The sequence below is a fragment of the Mus musculus genome, chromosome 6 (assembly GCF_000001635.26).
Source record: "Mus musculus strain C57BL/6J chromosome 6, GRCm38.p6 C57BL/6J".
NCBI classification, from domain to species: Eukaryota; Metazoa; Chordata; class Mammalia; order Rodentia; family Muridae; genus Mus; species Mus musculus.
In genome coordinates, this window is record NC_000072.6 from 125,467,648 (window position 1) to 125,488,152 (window position 20,505).

At 50.3% G+C, this 20,505-nt stretch overlaps 1 protein-coding gene and 1 long non-coding RNA gene across 9 annotated transcripts in view; one reads left to right on the forward strand and one right to left on the reverse strand.

Annotated features, from left to right (window-relative positions):
• Window positions 1-20,505, reverse strand: part of Cd9 (CD9 antigen) — a 34,495-nt gene that overhangs the window by 7,382 nt on the left and 6,608 nt on the right. Inside the window, exon 2 of the mRNA NM_007657.4 lies at window positions 4,762-4,864. Coding sequence (NP_031683.1) covers window positions 4,762-4,864 — 103 coding nt within the window. The remainder of the gene's footprint in view (window positions 1-4,761; window positions 4,865-20,505) is intronic.
• On the forward strand, window positions 7,210-17,587 carry Gm28809. 8 transcript variants are annotated; one of them, XR_003956503.1, is made up of 10 exons: window positions 7,210-7,299; window positions 7,979-8,065; window positions 8,404-8,556; window positions 10,656-10,808; window positions 11,408-11,449; window positions 11,624-11,721; window positions 12,713-13,495; window positions 14,917-15,055; window positions 15,794-15,922; window positions 16,630-17,587. It is a non-coding gene; the product is annotated as a predicted gene 28809 (long non-coding RNA). The 8 variants fall into 8 exon arrangements; XR_003956504.1 differs by lacking the exons at window positions 7,210-7,299; window positions 7,979-8,065; window positions 8,404-8,556; window positions 10,656-10,808; window positions 12,713-13,495 and having other exon boundaries at window positions 11,402-11,449; XR_003956508.1 differs by lacking the exons at window positions 7,210-7,299; window positions 7,979-8,065; window positions 8,404-8,556; ... (1 more) ...; window positions 11,624-11,721; window positions 12,713-13,495 and having other exon boundaries at window positions 11,424-11,449.

Below are 20,505 nucleotides of genomic sequence, written 5' to 3' on the forward strand. Positions count from 1 at the left end.
TGCACGGCCCCTGGGGAGGAACGCCAGCTGCCAAGGGGACACCACTGACTGTGGCAGAAGTACAGCCGTGGTTTCTGACTGTCGGATCAGGGCAAGACATAAAAACATGAGATAGAGTCAAATGCAAACAAATATAGTCCACACCCCGGTATGGGAGCTTGGACACCCTGGTAAGGCCAGGGCAGCCTGGGAACCAAGAGCCTTGAAGGAGGGGGCAGTTCTCACAGAGAGAGAATGTTTCCCTAGTGGGCCTCTTGGTTCATATGACAGATCAACCCCAGAAAGATTTTAAACTAAATGTCTGTTGGCTTTAACTCTTGTTCAGATAGCTGCAGCTCTGGAAGTGTCTCTGTTTAGCCTTCTCTAGTCAGGAGCAAGAAGACAGCAACCCTGGCAGGTAAGCTATAGAAATGGCTCATCTGGAAGCTGGTCTCCCAACCCTAGTGAGTCATGGACTCAATGCGAGCCTCCTATTGTATCTTTACAGATGTGTAAAGAAGGGCTAGATAGAGCTCAAACCCAGGGCTTCCTGACGGTGAGGCTGGTCTTCACTTCTGAGCTCCAGCTCGGAGCTCCGCCCCACCTCTTGGCCTGCTTTAGAAAAGAACCGTCTCTTGCTTCCTTTTGGGAAAGCGGCAGCTCACAGCCCCACACCCGGCCCTTGTTAGCAAGGGCTGGCAGTGTTAAACGACAAAGCGTTCCCTTTTATAAAAGGAGTGAATGTTAGCTTTCTGTCTGACTCATGGAAAAATATATTCGTCAGAGGGCCTTCATCAGGATCTCCACGCTAAATTGCTTAAGGGCTGTTTATTATACAGTTTTTTTTTTTCTCTTGGGCTGACATTATAGGTCTATTTAAATGGGGTGGCGTAGCATATGTCAGGGTGCCCTTTGCACAGGAAGTGGGGTGCTCTGTCCCACCTGTGTATTGGGCTCTGAGCCCCGACTAGCGAGGACACAAAAGCCTTCCCTGGAGGCCCAGCTCTATCTAAGTCATAAGCATTTCCCGCCGACCATTTGGTTCATTATCCCCAAACACCTGGCCCCCACTCTACTCCCTCCCCCACCCCAGCTCATTCCTGCCTTCTCTCCCTCCCACGGCCGGTTACTCTCATTCAGAAGAGTCACTGGTATATGCTGAGCATGGCACCCTCAGAGAAGTGTGGGTCCCACGTCTGCCGTGCCGGATTCAGGTGGGAAATGGACAATCCTCCATGGCAGACGTACCCAGTGCAGGGAGGCCACCTTACTGAGGACATATACCCAGAATGTCCCAAGCACTTGGGATGGACACTCATGGCCTGTGGCCACACCCCCTAAATTCCTTCACTCTGGCCATGGTTCTAGAAGGACACCAAGTTAAGAGCTGTGGGCCCCGGGGCTGGGAAATGTAGTTCTGTGACATGTCTGACATGTTGGTAAGCCTGGGACTGTGTCCTGCTGACAGGATGAATGTACCAGGGCTGACCTGGAGAGAAAGCCCTTCTATGGGTAAGGAAGGTATCAGCTGTTCTGCTAAGTCTTGCATTTCTGCCTCACTACACACCCTTTCTTGACTGTACGAGCTGTGGTCTCACGTCAGGAAACCTGAACAAAAAAAAGGTTGCCTGAAAAGTCAGCTACACACTTTGGCAGGTCTGAGGTTGGCCACCCTATCATGCCAGAGAAATCAGCCTGGGTGGGTATAACCAGTCCTTCTAGCACATGTGTCGGGAGGACTGTGGTTCTCACAAAGGGCTGGTCTCACGGTCCAATGGGAAAGAGGACCCAGAGGGCAAAGCCTTCTTGGCCCTTTGCCCAGGGACAACAACTTCACAGTTTCCCAAAATATAATGGTTGTCCAGGCAGGGTCTAAACCTAGGTACCACCCAGTTCCCTGACGTTTCAGAGTCTTTGGCAGTAGCCCCTTGGCCCTGGAAGCAGAACCCTTAGAAAGCTTGATGGCACAGGCCTTTAATACTAACCACTCAAGAGGCTGAGGCAGGAGAGACTACAAGTTCAAGGCCAACCTAAATTCAAGGGCAAGCTTGAACAGCTTAGTGAGAGCCTGTCTCAAAGTCTTAAGGGAAAAAGAGGGCTCGGGATACAGCTCAATGACAGAGCGGGTACCTAGACTGCTGCAGGGCCTGCATTCAGTCTCCAGGAGCCTCCCTCCCCCAAATCATCATCATCATCATCATCATCATCATCATCATCAACAACAACAACAATCACTACCCTAAAATGCTAACAGGGCCCAGAGCAAAGGGACTTAGTACTGACAAAGTTGAGGATGCCTGCTGGCTTGGACTCTGCTGTCAATCATCCTTCGGTCTCTGTAGGGAGGACCACTGAAGACCACTTTGACACTGTAACAGTCGGGAGAATTAGAACCCCAGGAGGCTCCCGGAATTGGCTCCTCTTCCTCCACTCAGGTGGTAACGGCTCTCCGTCTCCTTGCACGGTTTCCTTACCTACCAACAGCTCACCAGGGCCATTCTGAGCCTTAACTTAATATGACTCAAAAGGTCACTTCTTACAAGGGGAGCCCTCCTTGCCATGGAGTACAGAGAATTCCAGAAGGAGCTAGGGTTTATGTTCTAGGGACGAGAGCTTGGGCTGTGAGATGGGAGCTATTCCCTGCACCTTGTGGGGTTTCAGGGATGGAGCCAGTGAACTACACCAGGGTGGGGCTCAGGCGTGGGAGTGGTTTCTTCCCAGTTCACCAGGGTCACCAGTGAAAATCTTTCTTTCCTAATCTAAAAATATACAGAATTAGCCTGAGTACTGTTTTTTTTTTTTTTTTGGTTTTTCGAGACAGGGTTTCTCTGTATAGCCCTGGCTGTCCTGGAACTCACTTTGTAGACCAGGCTGGCCTCGAACTCAGAAATCCACCTGCCTCTGCCTCCCAAGTGCTGGGATTAAAGGCGTGCACCACCACCACTGCCAGGCTAGCCTGAGTCCTGAATGCTGGGAACAACTACCAGGTGATCAGGAGCAGTCAACAGGAAGGAGGCCTGCCTAGGGAGTCAGAACTCTTTTGGAAGACACAGGGACTATTGGGCCCTTGGTCAGGAGATCAGCTTGAGAAGGTACCCGTTCCTGCCCGTAGATCTGCCTGTGGTCCTTAGGGAGTGAGCTCACAGCTCCCGTGTGCTGGGGCACGGAGTGTGCCGGGCTCCCCTCATCACCTTGCTCCTGCTACAGCTACTCAGGGAAGCACACCCCACCCCACCCTCTCCTGCTCTCCTGGCATTCCTGCTTAGAATCAAAGCTTTGTTGCTAAAACAAGTCAGGGCACTATGGAAACATGTTCCCTAAAAACTCTGCTTGTAGTTTAAAAAAAAAAAAAAACAAAACCCAAAAAACAAAAACCCAAAGGCTTGCCAACTATAAACCACGAGCCTGTTCTTTCCCCACTTTCTCCCCCCCAGACAGGGTTTCTCTGTGTAGCCCTGGCTGTCCTGGAACTCACTCTGTAGACCAGGCTGGCCTTAGACTCAGAAATCTGCCTGCCTCTGCCTCCCAAGTGCTGGGATTAAAGGCGTGCGACACCATACCCGGCCCCACTTTCTTTTTAACAATAGGGCAACGTACCCTGGCCTTCCCCACTCCACTGCCAATGGACAGTAACTAAGGACAGGAAAACGGGAGCTCTAGACTGAGAGCTCAGGTGCTTTCCCCCCCACCCCCCAGAGACTCCTCCTAGTCTACCTGGCCCAGTCTGGCCCCAGGGAGGAGAGGAAAGGGAAGGCTGACAGGCTGGAGGCCCCGTGGCCCTTGGTCCCTGCAGCCTGCGGGATGATAACCTTGTCAGAATGCTTTCTTGTCTTTTGTAAAAATAACTTTGGTGGGTGGAAAGGAAGTGACAACTCACGCTGGGTCTGATGGCATGACAGGATCACCCTAAAAATAGGGGGCTTCCTACTTCTAAATCAGGCGGACTGGAACCAGAGGCTGAGCTTAGTCAGGCAGACAAGCAGCCATGAGACGGTCCTTGAGGCATCTCCCCTCACAGAGGAAGAGAAAGGGGCCGAAGGGAGTCAGGAAGGACCAAGGAACCTGTGTAGAGAAAGCGACTGGCTGGCTGTAGCTTGCTTGGGTGATCCCCACCTTACTGAACGTGGAAACCCTTCCCCAAGGCAAAAGCAGTTTTCCTCAAAGGATCAGATGGTCTCTCAGGTCCACTGACTGACATACTTTCTTTCAGTGCTCTTAACTGCTGAGCCAGCTCTCCAGCCCAGACTTTCTTTTTCTTTCTTCTCTCTTCCCTGTTCTCTTTCTGTCTCTTGGCTCTCTTGCTTAGCTTCTCTTTTGACATCCCTCCCAGAGCCTCCTGTGAACTCCTCCATCTCCATCCCCATTAATCTCAATTTTGATTGTCTATTCAGGAAGCCGGTCTGGAGGGAGACTGGAAGGGGAGCCCCTTCTCTTCCTGGCTCTGCAGATGCACACAGGACAATGGTTTCTGACGTAAGAAGATTACAATTTAGTTTGGAGACACAAAGCATGTGCAGAGAGGCTCTTAAACCCTCAGGAGTGGTGGCATCCTTGCCAGACAACTTCACATCAGAGAATGGTCAAGATGCCAAACTCGGCAGGCAAGACCAGAAACCACAAAGAGTCAGATGCAAACGCACAGACACAGCTATGCACACTCACTGAGCTACCTAACTTGAAAGGGACAGGGCTGGCTTATGTGGCCAGCTTCTCTCCCCCAGTCCCTAGGCCCGAGGTCAGCATGGAGTTCCCAGAGTTGAAGTGCCAACCCCTCCCTCTCACCTGTGTAGAAACTGGAATGGTTATTCTCTTGCTCGAAGATGCTCTTGGTCTGAGAGTCGAATCGGAGCCATAGTCCAATAGCAAGCACTGCAATGCCAGCGAGCTGCAAGACACACAACGCGTTGGCTGCCATTAGTTCTGACCACCTGGGATAGCACACTCAACAAATGCTGAGGAGACCTGCAAAGGACTTCAGCACCATCTTTCTTTCTACCCTCCAAGCGCATCTGGAGGCAGAAGGCACTCTGAATGGTGTGATCAACCATTGCGGTAAAATCACCAGAAAACTGGGATTCACACACAGTTCCCTGCCGGAAGTGCTGCAGTTGGCAGGCATAGAATGCTACAGAGCAGTGAAGATAAATCACAAGGGCTACCGGCACTGCAAGTCTGCTTTACCATGTTCAGCAAGAGCACGCACCACTGAACTCACATCCCAGGACTCTGTATAGTTAAATGCCAGGATGCTGTTTAAGCTGCACGAATATAAAATATACGTCATAGAAGAAATAACGGAAAACAAAACAAACATAACCAGTGATCACCAAGTGAGTGATGTGCTCCAGGTAGGGGGAGAATGAGCAGGGTGGGTGAGCATATGGGGTGTTGAATAGGATGCCAAATGATACTTTATTCTTCTCTTGTCATGGCAGGTCTCGAACGTCTGGGTTTTAGCTATCCCCCTGCCTCAGCCTCCTGAAAAACCAGGTATATACTACTAATTTTGTTGATTTTGTTTTTTTGTTTGGTTGGTTTTTTGGTTTTTCGAGACAGGGTTTCTCTGTATAGGCCTGGCTGTCCTGGAACTCACTTTGTAGACCAGGCTGGCCTTAAACTCAGAAATCTGCCTGCCTCTGCCTCCCGAGTGCTGGGATCAAAGGCGTGTGCCACCACGCCCGGCTGTTGATTTTGTTTTTACTTGAGTGACATGGGGATTGGGGACAGCATGTGATACGCCCAGCACGTGACATGACGTATTAGAGGTGTTCCTCGCTTGCCCATATCAGCCTCTTATTCGCCAGTCAACCCCTGCCCTGGCCTCGGAGTGGCCTCGGAGATGCAGATGTTGTTGGGGAGGCCTCTGCCAAGCCTTCCCATCCCCCACCCGCCCAGTTCCAGCTGACCTCTTATCACTGGTACCAGGGCTTGCTGGAGGAGTGACTCACAGCCCTCCAGTGTAGTGGCTGGCTGGATGTGGGAGACAGACCTGGTTTTGCTGGTCTACCCACCCTATCAGAAGCACCATCTTGCTTTTGGGGAATCTTAATTCTCTGCCCGAGGAGCTGTGTAACAGTCTGTGGTATGGACAACCACCCTGCCTCCCGCCACCCGTGCCCTTTTCCGTTCTTTCTCCCCGACCTGTGGCAATAGGATTGGGCACATTGAGCGTCAAGTGTGCGTGGTGACACCAGGAAGGGCCACGCAGGAAGAATGTCAGCCTATAGAAACCACCTTGCCTGTACCCAGGTATAGGCTGCTTCCATCCCACTGCACACAAACTGAGTTCCTGTCACAGTGTGCGCTGTGTTTCCTGGCTTAGAGCCCTACTGCTTTAGCCTTTCCATCTGTAAACGGGAAGGGTGGATGTGGCCTGCCTGTGCCTGGCCAGTTTGGCCGGGGACTAAGGGGGCTTACATCAGAACTACATTAGGAGGAGGCGCCTAATGGGCTTTAGGAAAGCAGCCTGGCCACATGACGCAGCACCCTCCGTTCTGTGCCATCTTCCCACAGTGCTCTCAGTACCCCTCTTAGATAAGGACACTGCCAAGTGCCACTAAGAAGGTCCCAGACCAAGTGTCCCTGGCTGGACACTGGAAGAGTTCATGAATGCTGGGCTTGATGGTGCAGGCATCACAGTGTTACCATGAACCTGAGAACTGTGAATCCAGAGACAGGAGTCAGGGTTGTCTTCCTTAGCAAGACACAGGGGAGAGCCTCTTTAGGCCAAATAGTGCAGAGCACGCCTTCACGGGGGTAGAAGGGTGAGTGCTCTCATGCTGGGCCAGACTGATCTCCTCCAACAGAATGCTCCTGACTACAGACAGGGAACACCAGCATCAAGGCTGGGGAAGACCATGCTCAGCTGGGCCCTGGGCTAGACTCTGGTTTACGATCAGGAAGTGATTTGCATATATACCTGGTATACCTGTCTACCTTGGGACATGCAATTTTTTTCTCTGGTGAAAAGAGAAAAATGGAGAAGCCCTGGTTTACAGCTTTGGAAGTCCCTTCTAGTCTGTGAGAACCAAAAAAATAAAAAATAAAAAATAAATCTGGGTTAGAAACCAGAAACCTGGCAGCTAGGAAAAAATCTCAGGGCTCACCTGGGCCACAATGAGGTCAGAAGCTGGTCCTATGTGTGGGCGTCACCGAAAGCTTAGTGTCACAATTCTGGGCTGCCCACACCACAATGCTGCCTAAGAGTGAAGAAGCAAATGCAGAGGGCTGCAGAAGTGTGCAAAAGGACACTAAAGCCCACCAGGGAGGACGAAGGCTCCAGAAAAGCAGACAACAGGAAGGGCGAGGGAAGACAAAACAGTATGTGAACACTTATCAGGTGTGAGCCAGCTGCCGGCTTTGTCCAATTAGTTTTCTTGTTTTTGATTTTTTGAGACAAGGTCTCACTAGGTAGCTCTGGCTACTTTGGATTTTACTTTGTAGCCCAGGCTGTCACCTGCCTCCGTGGCTAGGGACTAAGAGTGTGCACGAGCAGGCTCTGCTCTTGCTCAGTTGTGAGCCATTTTTCACATTTGCAGCATGGCTTGTGAGGAACTTGCTGTGTGGACCAGGCTGGTCTTGCAACCTCCTCCTGCCTTCCAAGTGCTGGGGTTGCAGGCTGGTACTTACTGCCGGGTTTTGTTTTGTTTTTAAAAAACCCTCTGGTGCTTAAGTGGCTGGAGAGGATGCTGTGGAAGTCATTAGCAGCCTCCTGTAATGGGAAGACAGCTACAGTTGGCTAGGTCAGCTGGAGGTGGTGGGGCTGTGAAACCTGAATACCTTGCTAGTTCCTTAGGCAACATTTGAGCTCTGAACACTTCCCAGGGAAGCATGCTTTTGGTGGCAGGGATGGGAGGTGGTGTGTGTGTGTGGGGGACTTCAGTTGCCATTCCTGGCTCTCACTCCAGCCACTTCAATCACAGGAGAAACTAAGAGACCAGTAGTAAGAACCAGGCAGCTTTAGCCTTTAAAAAAAGCATTGTGTCAATCATTTCCCAAGGGACTCCCTCCAAGGTGAAGGGGCTGCTTCTGCAGGTTCCTGTGCAATGGGTAGTTCTGCCTCTCGCGCCGGCTATGTATGCTGAAGGTGGGTAAACTTGAATGAGGATATGTGTGGGTTATAAGTAAACGTAATATTGTACTTAAGGCATCCTTGGATCTTGGCATCTGAAGACGTTGGGGTGGGGTGGGGTGGGGTGGGGGCAAGGGCTCTTGGGTAAGGGTAGGATCAGGAGGTTCTGGAATGTCCACCTTGGAGACAGCAGGGGAGGACTGCATATGCATCGGTGAGGCAGAGAGGCTGACCCCACTCCCACCCCCAAGCTCCGGCCCCAGGATTTCCCTTTCTTGATGCTCTGTATCTTCCAATTGGAGCCAGAATGAACTTTTGTGTCTTGATCTTTTTTTTTTTTTTTTTTTTTGTAGATAACTTATCACAAGAACAAGAACAATAAGTAGTCACATCAGCCACAAAACTGCCAAGTCCTCGTCTGTCACATCAGACATGGGCAAGCTTGATGCAGATGCTCAGCCCCGCCCTTAGACAACACTGGATTGCAAGCAGCAGTGGATGGAGATGTAGGTCCAGAGGCGGTTCTCCCAGCCGGGAGGCCCCGCCTGCAGTTGGCCTAGCTACCTTTTTTGTTGATAACAAAAGCCAAATGGAAAGTCTGGTTTTGCTGCGAAAAGCTCCTTTGCCATCTGGCCCCAAAAGGCCCAGTCCCGTGACTGTAAAGGAAACAAGGAGTTTCCCTCATTGTTTCACTGGGGTTTGCTTTGTTTCGAGGCTCATATGGATTTTTTTTTTTAATTAGTGTAAGACAGACCATAAGAAAAACTGAGAAAAACCTAAACTGCATAGAGTCTACAAAGAACTCAGCCCAGAACTTCTTTCTCTCTCTTTTCCTTTTTTCCTAAACAAAACAAAAAGCCAGTATGTGTTGTGTGTGTGTATGTTATACGTGTGTCTATGTGTGTGTTATATGTGTGTGCTATGGCACACGTGTGGAGGTCAGAGGACGGCCTGCATTCACGTTCTGACAGGGTGTCTTATTTGCGGCTTTGTAAGCATAGCACCTGATAGCTTCCGGGTTTCCCTGCTCTACCTCCACCTCCCTACAAACTCTAGTGCTTTACAGGGGTTCTGGGAACAAGAACTCAGGTCCTCAGGCATATTGGGAAAGCACTTAACCCACTGAGCCCCCTCCCCAAATCCCACAGATTTCTGTATTACTGGTTTTGACACAAAGTTTCGTTAAGGAGCCCAGCCTACCCTTGAACCCTCTTTTGCCATCTCCTTCAGCTTCCCCAGTGCCAGGTGACCGACCAGTAGCAGCTATAAAACTGTCAGGATCGTGAGGAACAAGGAAAGTCAGAGGCTGTCACAGACCAGAGATTTAGGACAACAACTGCTGTTATGTGGGATCTTGGGTGAGACCCAGGAACAGAATGGGCAAAAGGAAGTGAGTGTGGCAAGGTTAACAATAGTGTGGCAGAGTGAGGTGTGGTGGGGCAAGCCTGTACTCCAGGCTGGGGCAGGAAGACAGTGAGTTCCAGGATACCCTGGGTTCTATTATGAAACCGTACTTCACAAAACCTCCCCCAAACTCAAATAAACCCTAAACAAACATGGAAAAGTGTGGTGTGCATTAGAATCCAGTGAAGGCTCCACTAGCTAGCTTGGCACACTGCCTCTGTAGGTCTAAAAAGCGGCAGTCGATGCCGCCTGCCTGTCTCTTCCCCATAAAGCTTCAGTCTCCTTCCAGGGCTGCTCAGATCATTAGCTTCTCTGTGATTCTGTCTCTGCCAGCACTACACTGGCAGGTCAACCCCTGCCCCTCTAAAAAAGAGCAAAACAGAAAGCCAGACTCCCTCCCGAATCCTCACAGAACTGTCCCAAACTGCAGCTGATGCCAAGGAACCCCAGGCTCCTCCCCATTTGTTTGGAATCTCGGTTTTTCAACCCTAGAATTCCTGCCTCTGCCCACCATGTCCCTCCTCTGCCACCCTGGCCACCTAGACTGCTCTAGCACCTCAGAGTGTGCTCTGTGACGCACCTTAAGGTCAGATCAACTTCTTGATTCCTTTTCTTATTCACCCCACCCCCACCCATTTTAACCCAGCTTCAAACAACATCCTAACCACAGCTCCAAAGAGACACTGGAGCCCTTTCCTAATATTTCACGACAGGTGAAGCTGTGCACAGCAGCTCCTGGGGGCTTTAATCCCAGCACTCAGGAGGCAGAGGCAGGCAGATGTCTCAGTTTGAGGCTAGTCTGGTCAATATAGTGAATTCTGGGCTAGTCAAGGATACACAGCGAGATCCTGTTTCCTTCCCTGCATCTTCCAACGCCCTGCCAACAACAACAACAACAACAACAACAAAAGGTGCAGTGCAGGGAGGTCACACCCATAATCCTAGCACTTGGGAGACTGAGGCAGGAGGATCTTTGAGGCCAGCATGGGTTACATACTGGACTCAAAGCCAGCCTGGGCTATGTAGGAAACCCTGACTTAAAACCAAACCAGAGTAGCTCAATGGTAGGGCACTTGCCTCCCAGGAGTAAGGCCCTGGATGAGATGTGGGCGAATCCTCAGGAAGTCTGTACTCCCTTCCCAAGGGATCTCTCTGTGCACAGCTGGGCTGGTCTCAAATTCTCCGTCCTCCTTTTTTCAAGGGCTGGGATTACAGGCGTGCATCACCACACCCGACTCTTGTAAAGCCTTTTGAGAAGCCAAGTTTCTGCAAAGTGCTTGCTTTGCAATCCTCTCTGTAACTCCGCCCTTCGAGAAATCCAGCCACATACTCCGATTTCGGGGTGAACACACAGGTAACCTGGTCATGTAAGGCTTAAGCCAATTTCAGAGGCACAAACCCTTCTTCTCTTTCTGCCTTCTGGTGTTAACCCGGGAACCCAGGCCTTGGACTTGTGAGGCCAGCCCAGGAGCCTCCACCATCGCACCACATTCCAGCTCACGGCTACTTTCCCTGATCCACAGAAAGTGCAGAGCAGGGTTTTAGTGAGTCACATGGAAAATCTCACTGGAGGGACGGTCTCACCCTGAAACACGACCTACAGGCAATGGAAATACTTCCAATTCCAAAGGTCAATTTAAAAAAAAAAAAAAAAGAAAGCTAAATAGTAATAATGAAACTTAGGGGTACCTGGCCAAGCTTGCTAAACTGGATCCAGCCAGAACCCGTGGAGGTGTACACCCATGGGGGAAGGGGGGAACTGACAGAAACTCAAGTCTGTGGGCAGACGGACTAGGATGGGATTAGCAACTGAGCCATAACTGTACTGGGTCCTTCAGCTGGGAGGTGGCAATGTGACCAGGAGAGACCTATCCCAATTAAAACACACTAGGGTGTACTGGGTGTTCTGGGAGGGGCCATGTCTTATACTGTGTTTTTTTTTTTTTTCTGAAGGACAAAATGCTTTTCACGTAGCAAGCAGGTGAACTCAGCCAGGTAGGGCTTTCTTTGTACTTGGCAAGGGTGGGGATGAGGAGGTGGGATGGGGGAGGGAGGGAATGGGTGGGGGTGGGAATCGAAAAGAGGCTTTCATGAAGCCTAGGGTATAGACTTTCTATGTAGCTAAGGATGACCCTGAGCGTCAGTGCTTCCTGTTTGCACCTCGAACAGTAACAAACTCAAACAGGCATGTGCCACCAAGCCCGGTTTTGGAACTTGAAGAGTATGGACTTGAAGTAGCCTCAATTGCCAAACCCAGAGGGACTGAGGTGGGTGCTGGGGAGTGGAGGAGGTCTGGGAAAGGGGCGAGGTCTTTCTTTCCTACTTTCTGTTGTTCTGGAAAAACAACGGCTATTTCAGGGAAGGATGGTGGCATAATAGAAATGTAGCAAGCAAGAAGCAGGAAGTCCTAGAGCTGCCACCTGCCACCTGCCTGACCGAGTCACCAGTTCCTGGCTGCACATGGGGTGGCGCCAGAATCACCTGGGGAATTCTAGGCAGGCGCTTGACCTGGCTCTTCCAAGGATGCCCGGTGATGTGACTGCACATCTCTGTGGAGAAGGACTCCACGCAATTCTGCCACTGCCCTCAGGAGCTCAACACCAAGCACTCTCGTCCACCATTGACAGTCTTCAGTCATTTCCTCGGCTTGCTTTCTCTCTGTGAGACAGGCTGACTGTAGCTTAGTGACACATATTTAGGCTGGCCTGAAACTTGTGGTGATCCTCCTGCCTCAGCCTCCTGAACGCTGCTGGGGTTACAGGCATGCGCCACACAATGGGTTTCGTTTGTTATTTGTTTTGTTGCATGCACGCACACATGGACGTACCATGCATGTGTACACAACACTGAAATACTGTTTCACTTTCAGCATAGGCTGAGAAGTACACACATAAAACACTCTGGTCTAGTGGGAAAAATAGAAGTAACAACAATAATAACAAACCTTGAGAAAGATGAGGGATGAGTGGGTGGGCTGGCAGGCACTCCCTGGATGTTATATGTCGTCCCCCAACCCATACCCCACTCCCGATCTAAGGAGGTGGCTGGCAGAAGCTGCAAAACTTAGGACATTGGGTTTCTATTATATGAGGCTGTGTGTCTTGGGTGGGAAGCAAATAGGTAAATCTACTTCTCCTGGGGTAGGAGGGAGGGAGACACAGTCCTAGGCTGGCACAGGACAGGACACCAGCTCTGTAACTAACTGTCCCCCCTCAGCAGATGTTCCTCAATCTCCTTGATGCTTTTGTTTGAACACAGTGCACTTGGGTACCTGCAGCCACTGTTCACTCTGCCCAGGAAGACCAAATAGCCAGGATGCAATTTCGCCATCAGCTGTTTCCCAGGCCCTAAAATATCAGCCAAGCTTGAAGAAAGCCACCGAGGCGAAGATAAGGCCCTCTTGTGTCCACAGGCTTCAACATTCAAAAGCAAGTCAGGCCACCCAGACCCATGGGCTCTGGGCCTCACCCATCCCCATAGCAACCTCCTCTCACTGGCAAATGCCAAGCCTGAGATGGCTGGGCCATGCAATGCCAGCAAGAACACACAGGATCCCAAGTGGCAGCCTTCTCTTCTGTCTCCCCTCCCCCACCTGAGCCTGGAACTGTTGGCTGTGGGAAGACATAGCCAGTGCTGAAGGAAGGGGCCCTCTTACACACAGGAGGTCCCACCTCTCAGTTATGACCAATACTCAGGTCCACTCCAACGGAAGAGAGTTCATGCCTGCCTTTCCTTGAGGATCGAAAGTGTTAGCTTTGTTTAAAGAGCAAGGGGATGGATTTGAGAGTAACAGAAGGACTGGCCAGCAGGTCCGGGGCAACTCTCAGATTCTAATCTGTCAGCTTCTATCAAGTGGGCAGCATTCACAGCTACAGTGAACCCCCTCACCAGCCAGCAGTTCGCAAAGGGTAGTCCCTAGAGCCTGCCTCCCTCCTAGACCTGCTGGAAACAGCCAGGGTGGGGGTTACTTTTGTTTAAATACTACACAAGAAGGATGGCAGGGAGAGCTCCCTCTCCCCTTTCTGAAAAACATCGAGGGAGGTAGGCGTGGGACTTCCTGGGCTGACGGTCTGTGTTTGTGGGAGGTGACTTTGTGTCTCTGAAAGGAGCAAGGCTGTTTCCCCCACCGGTCTCAGACACAGGGAGTGGGGCCCTGGCACTCTAACCAACTCAACCACAAAGCCACAGGAAGTCCTCCTGGACTGCTGGCCAGAGCCAGTAGAGGCCGGCTGGGTGGGGGTGGGGGTGGGGGGTTGGGGGGCGGGGGAAGACCGAGAGGCAGGCCCCCTCCCTGGCTGGGCAGCTCCACATTGAATGATCAAGGGTAGGAAGAGCAAAGCGCTCAAGTTGGAACCTGCATCTGGCTCCCAAAGGTGCGTTTACCTCTTTCCCCTAGTTCTCCAGTGACTCAGGGCAGTTGGAAGAGGCGCCCATGGCCAGCCAGGGTTGCTTTCCTGAAAACTATACCCCTATTTCCCAAGGCCAAGCTGCTTTTATGCATGAGCCGCAGACTCTGGCTTCATACTACCCCAGACTCTTGTAAGAGATTTTCCTTTTTATTTTTAAACAAGAAAACACAGAGACTGCAGTCAGGCTGTAGGTTAGCCAGCTTTAGTGGGGACTGAACTTTTGGCAGGTTTTTCTTCCAGAGGCAGGTGAGGGGAAATACACAATGTTTCCAACAGAGGCTGCCAATAACAGCAGCAGCTATTATCTGTGAGGACCCACGCACTGGGCGCTTGCGCCTCCCATGGTGCCTCCCATGGTGGGATGTGGTTTATCACGTAAGGTTCCTTCTTTTACTTGTAACTAGGGATATCAGAGGTGTTAAGCAATTCACTCAGAATGACACAGCCAGAACAGGAAGGGCTCAAATGGAACCAAAGTCACAGAGATGAAAACTCTTACTTCAGAAAACCCACCCATGTACGACTGGGAATCCCCAGGTTCTGGACAGGTCAGACTTGGAAAAATACTCTAGCTTGAACTTTGAGGCAAGGATTTCCTGTCTTGTCCAGGCTTGAGGATGAAGTGCCAGCCTCCTGGGAGGGAGGGAGGGCAGAAGCCAGCTCTTCCCTTGGGCTCATCCTCCTTTTCTCCCTGCTGAGGCAGGGCAGGATGTGGTCCCTGGAAAATGTGCTTCAGGGCGTTCCACCCAAGTGCCCTTCCTCTTCCATCTGTACAGAAGCTATGATGACTTTGGCTTGAGACACCCTCTAGGATCTGGTTTCCTGGGCGGGTGTGTATGGGGGGGGGGTGTCCTTGTTGTCCAAGAAAGTTCTAAATAAAAAAAATTCAGTTCTCTTTTGGGAAGTATATGGGGTGAATTGGAGGGGAAAGGTGGCGGGGGTGTTAAGGTCTCACTCTTGGTTTAGGGTAAATAAGATTGTTTCTTTCACTTTCTCCCTGTCCCCGCCCTTCCCCCACATTTCCTTTCATTCTTTGTTGTCGTTTGGAGGCAGGATGGTCTCTAAGAGCTACACAGAGGAGGATGCCCTGGATCTTCTGCCTCTGACCTCAAGTGCTGAGGTTGCCTCCATGCAGCGGAGTACTGCAGCTCAAGAACTACTGGGAGTTAACACCCAAGCTAAGCTTCGTGAGGTGAGCCTTGACCAAGGGCTAATTTCACCACCCTTCCCAAACTGGGGAGACAGCCAAGCATTCTGTGGATGGAGGGGTAAGCCCTGTGGCACATGTGCTGGAGGCCAATTTCAGCTCTGAGCCACCCTGCGCTGTGATTCCACAGAGCTGGAGGAGAGAGATCTGGGTGGATAGAAATGTTGGGACCAGCTCTAAGCTCCAGACAAGCATAGAAAGCTAGCTGTGCTCTAATTCCAGGGATGGCTGTAGACACTCAAGTTAGCTAACCTAACCATTGGGCTCTCTCTTACTGTGAGCCAGGGAAAAGTCGATTAGCCTTGCATTAAATGCTGTGCTACTCCTCCATTACACAGATAAGGAAACTGAGGCTTAAGCCAGTAACTTGCCATCTCTCAGGAGTCTGTTTTTAACAGACCAACTCACTCCCTCAAGTTACTCTGGTTCACAAATGACCTTTGCTCTATCTTTTGCATTTGTGTGTGTGTGTGTGTATTCATCCCTGGGCTTAAACTCACTATGTAGCTGACAAGAACCTTCATCTTGATCTTCCTACAGGTATGTGACACCTGGCCCAGGTCCCTAAGACTCTTTTGTAGCATCACGGGCTGCGTGTGCAAGCACAACAACTTTAACATCCCAACCACCCATAAGAAGCCAGTCCCTTCTATTTTCTATTTAAATTTTGAGAAAATTGATACTCAATACCCAAGTTAAAGAAGGGGTCCGGCCTCTTTCTAGGCTTTTCTGTGTGTCTGGCCGCCTGAGAACACAGCCGACCTGCGTGGTGACCTTGACCTGACCAGAGCTCTGTCTCAGATGGCTTCCATAGTCATGGTCAGTCAGAGAAGAGGAAACAGGCCCAGAGAGGTGAGGTAACTTGCCCACGTCATAGCATGCTCAGAGTGACTCAGCTGTGGGCGCTCTTTGTCACCTGCATGACACAGACCATGAGAGAGAAGTCTATTTCTCAAATCTAGTCTCACTCTTGGTAGAAATGATTTCTATCGGATTTATTTCTCTGCGGGGTGGCCCCTTTGGGGCTGCACTAACCCCTTTTACATATCAGATATCTAATCTGAGATATTTACATTATGATTCATAACGGTAGCAACATTGCGGTTATGAAGTAGCAGTGAAAATAACTTTATGGTTGAGGGCCACCATAACATGAGGAACTGTATTAAAGAGTCGCAGCATCTTGAGAACTGGGACCACATCAACTTTTTCTCAGGGTATCCTCCTAGTAATGAGATAGCAACCAGGTCTGGACAAGTTCAGGAGTTAAGAAGTCCTCTCTCCTGTAGACAGAATTAGCATCATTTAAAAAGCAGGGCCTTTGGGCTGCTCAGTTGCAGAGCAGGTCTGGTGTGCTTGAGGCCCAGGCTAACCTCTCTCAAAAAGGAGACATCCCAGCTGCAGTTTCCACTGCCTGCTTGCCAGACACACAACATCCCCCACTCCCCTCCCGGGCAACACCCTTTCTGCTGAAAGTGGGCGTTCTGATCATGTGGCGATGCAGGGCCTGTTTTGCTTTTGAGCCTGCTCTGATCCACATACTGTCTTTTCTCCCACAGCGCACACCTCGCTAAGGTGTCCAGGGATTAGATGTGCACACTCCTGCTGGCCTACATATCCTGTGTGGCCCTGAAGCTCTCATCCCACCCACAGAAGTGAAGATGGTCCCAGAGGCGGGAGGTGACCCTTCTTGTTCAGCTTTCAAACAGGGGCATGCGCATGAGCAGTGTTGGCCAGTGGCACTTACAGAGCCACTTGGCTGAATCTCCTCACCCATCACGACATGTTTTGAGCGCTATACAGCAGACAAGGTTTCCAAAGTGCTGTGTCAGCCGGGCGTGGTGGCGCACGCCTTTAATCCCAGTACTTGGGAAGCAGAGGCAGGCGGATTTCTGAGTTCGAGGCCAGCCTGGTCTACAAAGTGAGCTCCAGGACAGCCAGGGCTACACAGAGAAACCCTGTCTCAAAAAAAAAAACAAAAAACAAAAAAAAACAAAAAAAAACAAAAAACAAAAAACAAAAAAACAAACAAAAAACCAAAGTGCTGTGTCTTACCTATCATGCATCCCGACCCATCACACAATCTCTTCCTTCATGTTTTAGGTCTCTTAGTTTGAGGACAAGCATTCACACATCTGTCCTCTGACCTATACCCTACCTTACGCAATGAATTCACTTGAGCTATTTTCACAATGGACCTTCTACTAGATAACACCAACTTCCTTTCTATGGGTGTGTGAGAAGCCCAGTGTCACACAGCCCAAGCTTGCCTCACATCAAGAAAGACCTTGAACTATTGCTTCTCCTGCCCCCACCACTGAGATCCCAGGCTAGTGCCACCATGATTCCTTTATATGGGCTTGGGAACTGAACCCTGGGTTATCAGGGTAGGCAAGTGTGTTATCAAATGAGCTGTATCCCTCAAACTTCATCTCCCATCTTTTTATATGAGAACACTGGGCCTAGAAGTTAAATTGCTCCTCTGAGGTAATACCACAAATAAAGTATTGAACCTGATTCTGATGGCAAAGTGGGAATTCAAAATCATTTTGTCCAGCCGTGTCTCTCCCACCCCCATGCTGGGAAATGGATACAGGGACACAGAAGACACATCCCGGTCCCAGAACTGTTAAGTTTGGCTTGAGGTGCTGTTGAACCTGGCCTTTCTCAAATGAGCAGTCAACGGGCGACAGCCTGAGCAGGGATGGGGGGGGTGGGGGGTGGGGGGGTGGGTGTCTAGGCTTCCTTCCTCTAGCTGCTGGTCCTCTAAACTTTGCCCACAACCTTGTTCCACTCCACGCAAGCTCTGCTTTCCAGAGTCCTGAGTGACTCCACGCCTCCTCTCTGCTTAGCTCTCCCTTAGCCGCAGTTGTCCTCCACCACTGGTCAGGGCTGCTATTCTTCTTATCTCTTGGAAAACTGGGTTCTGAGACACAACCTGGAGCCTCTGCTCCTGCCCTGCAGCGACACTCCATGGGATCCTAGAGGTCACTGTGGCATGAACTTGAGGTCAGCTTCCTGTTACAAAGGACTGAGGGCTCTCCAAGCCCAGCACTGGACATTAATCTAATTTCTACTTGGCAACGAGTTTTCTGGGTCACTAAAAGGTTATGTGCCTTAGACCCAGGGTAATGATTTGATTAGCGGAGTGCTGTGTGGAAGCCTGTCCCGGGCTGGTAAAAGGAGGTTTAACATTTGAGTGCTGACAGGTGAGGAGATATCCACAATCCCAGCACTTGGGAGGCAGGAGGATTATTAAGAGTGTGAGGCCCAGTGTGGTCTACACAGAGCATTCTGAGTCAGCCTGGGCCATACAGTTCAACCTTGTCTCAAACCCAACCCAACACCACACATTTGAGGGCATTGCTGGTCATAGACTGACACCTGAGGTTTCAGAAAGGTATTCATACCTTGAAGGGGCCGCCTTAGTGGGGAGGGGCCATTTCTGGGGTGGACATTCCTCTTTAGGGTTAGGCAGTGGGGGTTCCCCAGCCTGAAAACACCCATCAGAACTGGGGTGTGAACATGTGATGTATGTGCAAACTGGCACTCTGCCAATGCTCTCACCCTTGGGACATGCACCCCGATACCTAAATTTCCACCCACGGGAAAAGCCATGGTGAGCTCACAACTATTCGCGGCTTTGCCTATCTTCATTTAGTTTTAATAAATCCACTGGAAAGGTGTGTTTGTGTGTGTGTATGTGTATATGTATATATGTGTGTGTGTGTGTGTGTGTATACATACACATACATACATACTACATATATACTATACATATACTAAATATACTATAGACTCACGGTACGTGGAAAAGGGATAAAGATTAGAATACTGCAGGAATCCGTCTGACTTTAAGAGAATGGTTCAATTGACTTTCTGGTATTTTTAGCCTAAGCCTAGGAGAGCTCCAGTGAGCCACACAGGGGCTGTGTTGTTTCTGATCCCCATGTACTGGCAGCTCAAACGGAGGCAAGGTGTGAGTGAACAGGGGCTGTCTTCTGATGCTAAGAGGAGGTGGGAAGTCAGTGGGAGCCAGCCACTGACCTGCCCATGTGAGGTGTGTTCACAGGACCCCCGATGGGCGTTGGGTCAGATGTGAAGGCCACCACTGTCCATCTACACAGTGCCCCTTGTACTCACTGGGCAAGGACTTAACAGCCAGAGTTGGTGATACTTCTAGTGAACAGTTCCCAAACCCACAGAACCTTCTTTGGAATGCAATTAACATGGGCCATTTCCAAGTTAGACTATTCTGGCTGTTTCTGTCACTTAACCAGGTGGCTCTTTACCTCTCTGGAGACCCAAACCCTACCCCTGCCCCTTCTCAAAGACCCCCAAAGGAGAGAAGAGATAAGGCTGAGCTGGGCCTTCTACACTTGTGGGGTGGGAAGAGGAATCACCAATTGGAAGCTTATGATGCTGGGTTCCTCGTGTGGTCTAGAAGTACAGAGCACCAGTTAAATTAAGCCAGTGTCTAGAAACTCTTTCAGCAAGGATTAACTGCAGAGTCAGTGAGGGTGGGTGGGGAGGTGGCTCTGCAGCGTGGGCTGCCCCAAGTCATCATGGGAGCTCAGGGTTCCGCTGCTCCCCTCTTCTTTCTGAGATTGGGGACTGGAGCCAGGGCCTCCTGCATCTACAACCCCAGTCTTTTTTTGGGGAGGGAGACAGGGTTTCTCTGTATAGCCCTGGCTATCCTGGAAATCACTTTGTAGACCAGGCTGGCCTCAAACTCAGAAATCCGCCTGCTTCTGCCTCCGGAGTGCTGGGATTAAAGGCGTGCGCCACCACGCCTGGCAACAACCCCAGTCTTTAAGATTTATTTTATGTGTAAGACTGTTTTGCCTACAACATGATGCCTTTGGAGATCAGAAGGAGGCATGGGATCCCTGGGAACTTGAGTTATAGGTGGTTATGAGACACCGCGTGGTTGCCGGAAACCTAACTTGAGTCCCCTGTAAGAGCAGCAAGTGCTCTTAGTCACGGAGCCATCTCTCCAGTTCCCACAGCACCAGTCTTGAATCTAGGCTAGTTTCTTTTGTGTTGTTTTCTTTTTGTAATAACCTGCGAGACATAGACTAATGTCAATGCTGATTAAGCCAATTAAAAGTTTTTAGTTTTTTCTATTGATGACCAGACCAAGAGCGGGCTTGAGCCTCTAAAGAATCTCTCGGTGCCCAAGCTCAGGGGTACAATGTTTTTAAAGGTAAAACCCACACAGATAATAGAGAATGGTCAGAGTAACCTTGAAATGGTCATTCTTGGCAGAACACAATGGTTATTTTAGACATATGGACCATTGTCAAGGTCATGGAAATTTCAAATGTTTTGCTAAGATAGATGTGACTAGAGTGTGTGTGTGTGTGTGTGTGTGTGTGTGTGTGTGTGTGTGTCAGATGGCATTACCTTGGTTATTTCAGTAATTTTCTTTCTTA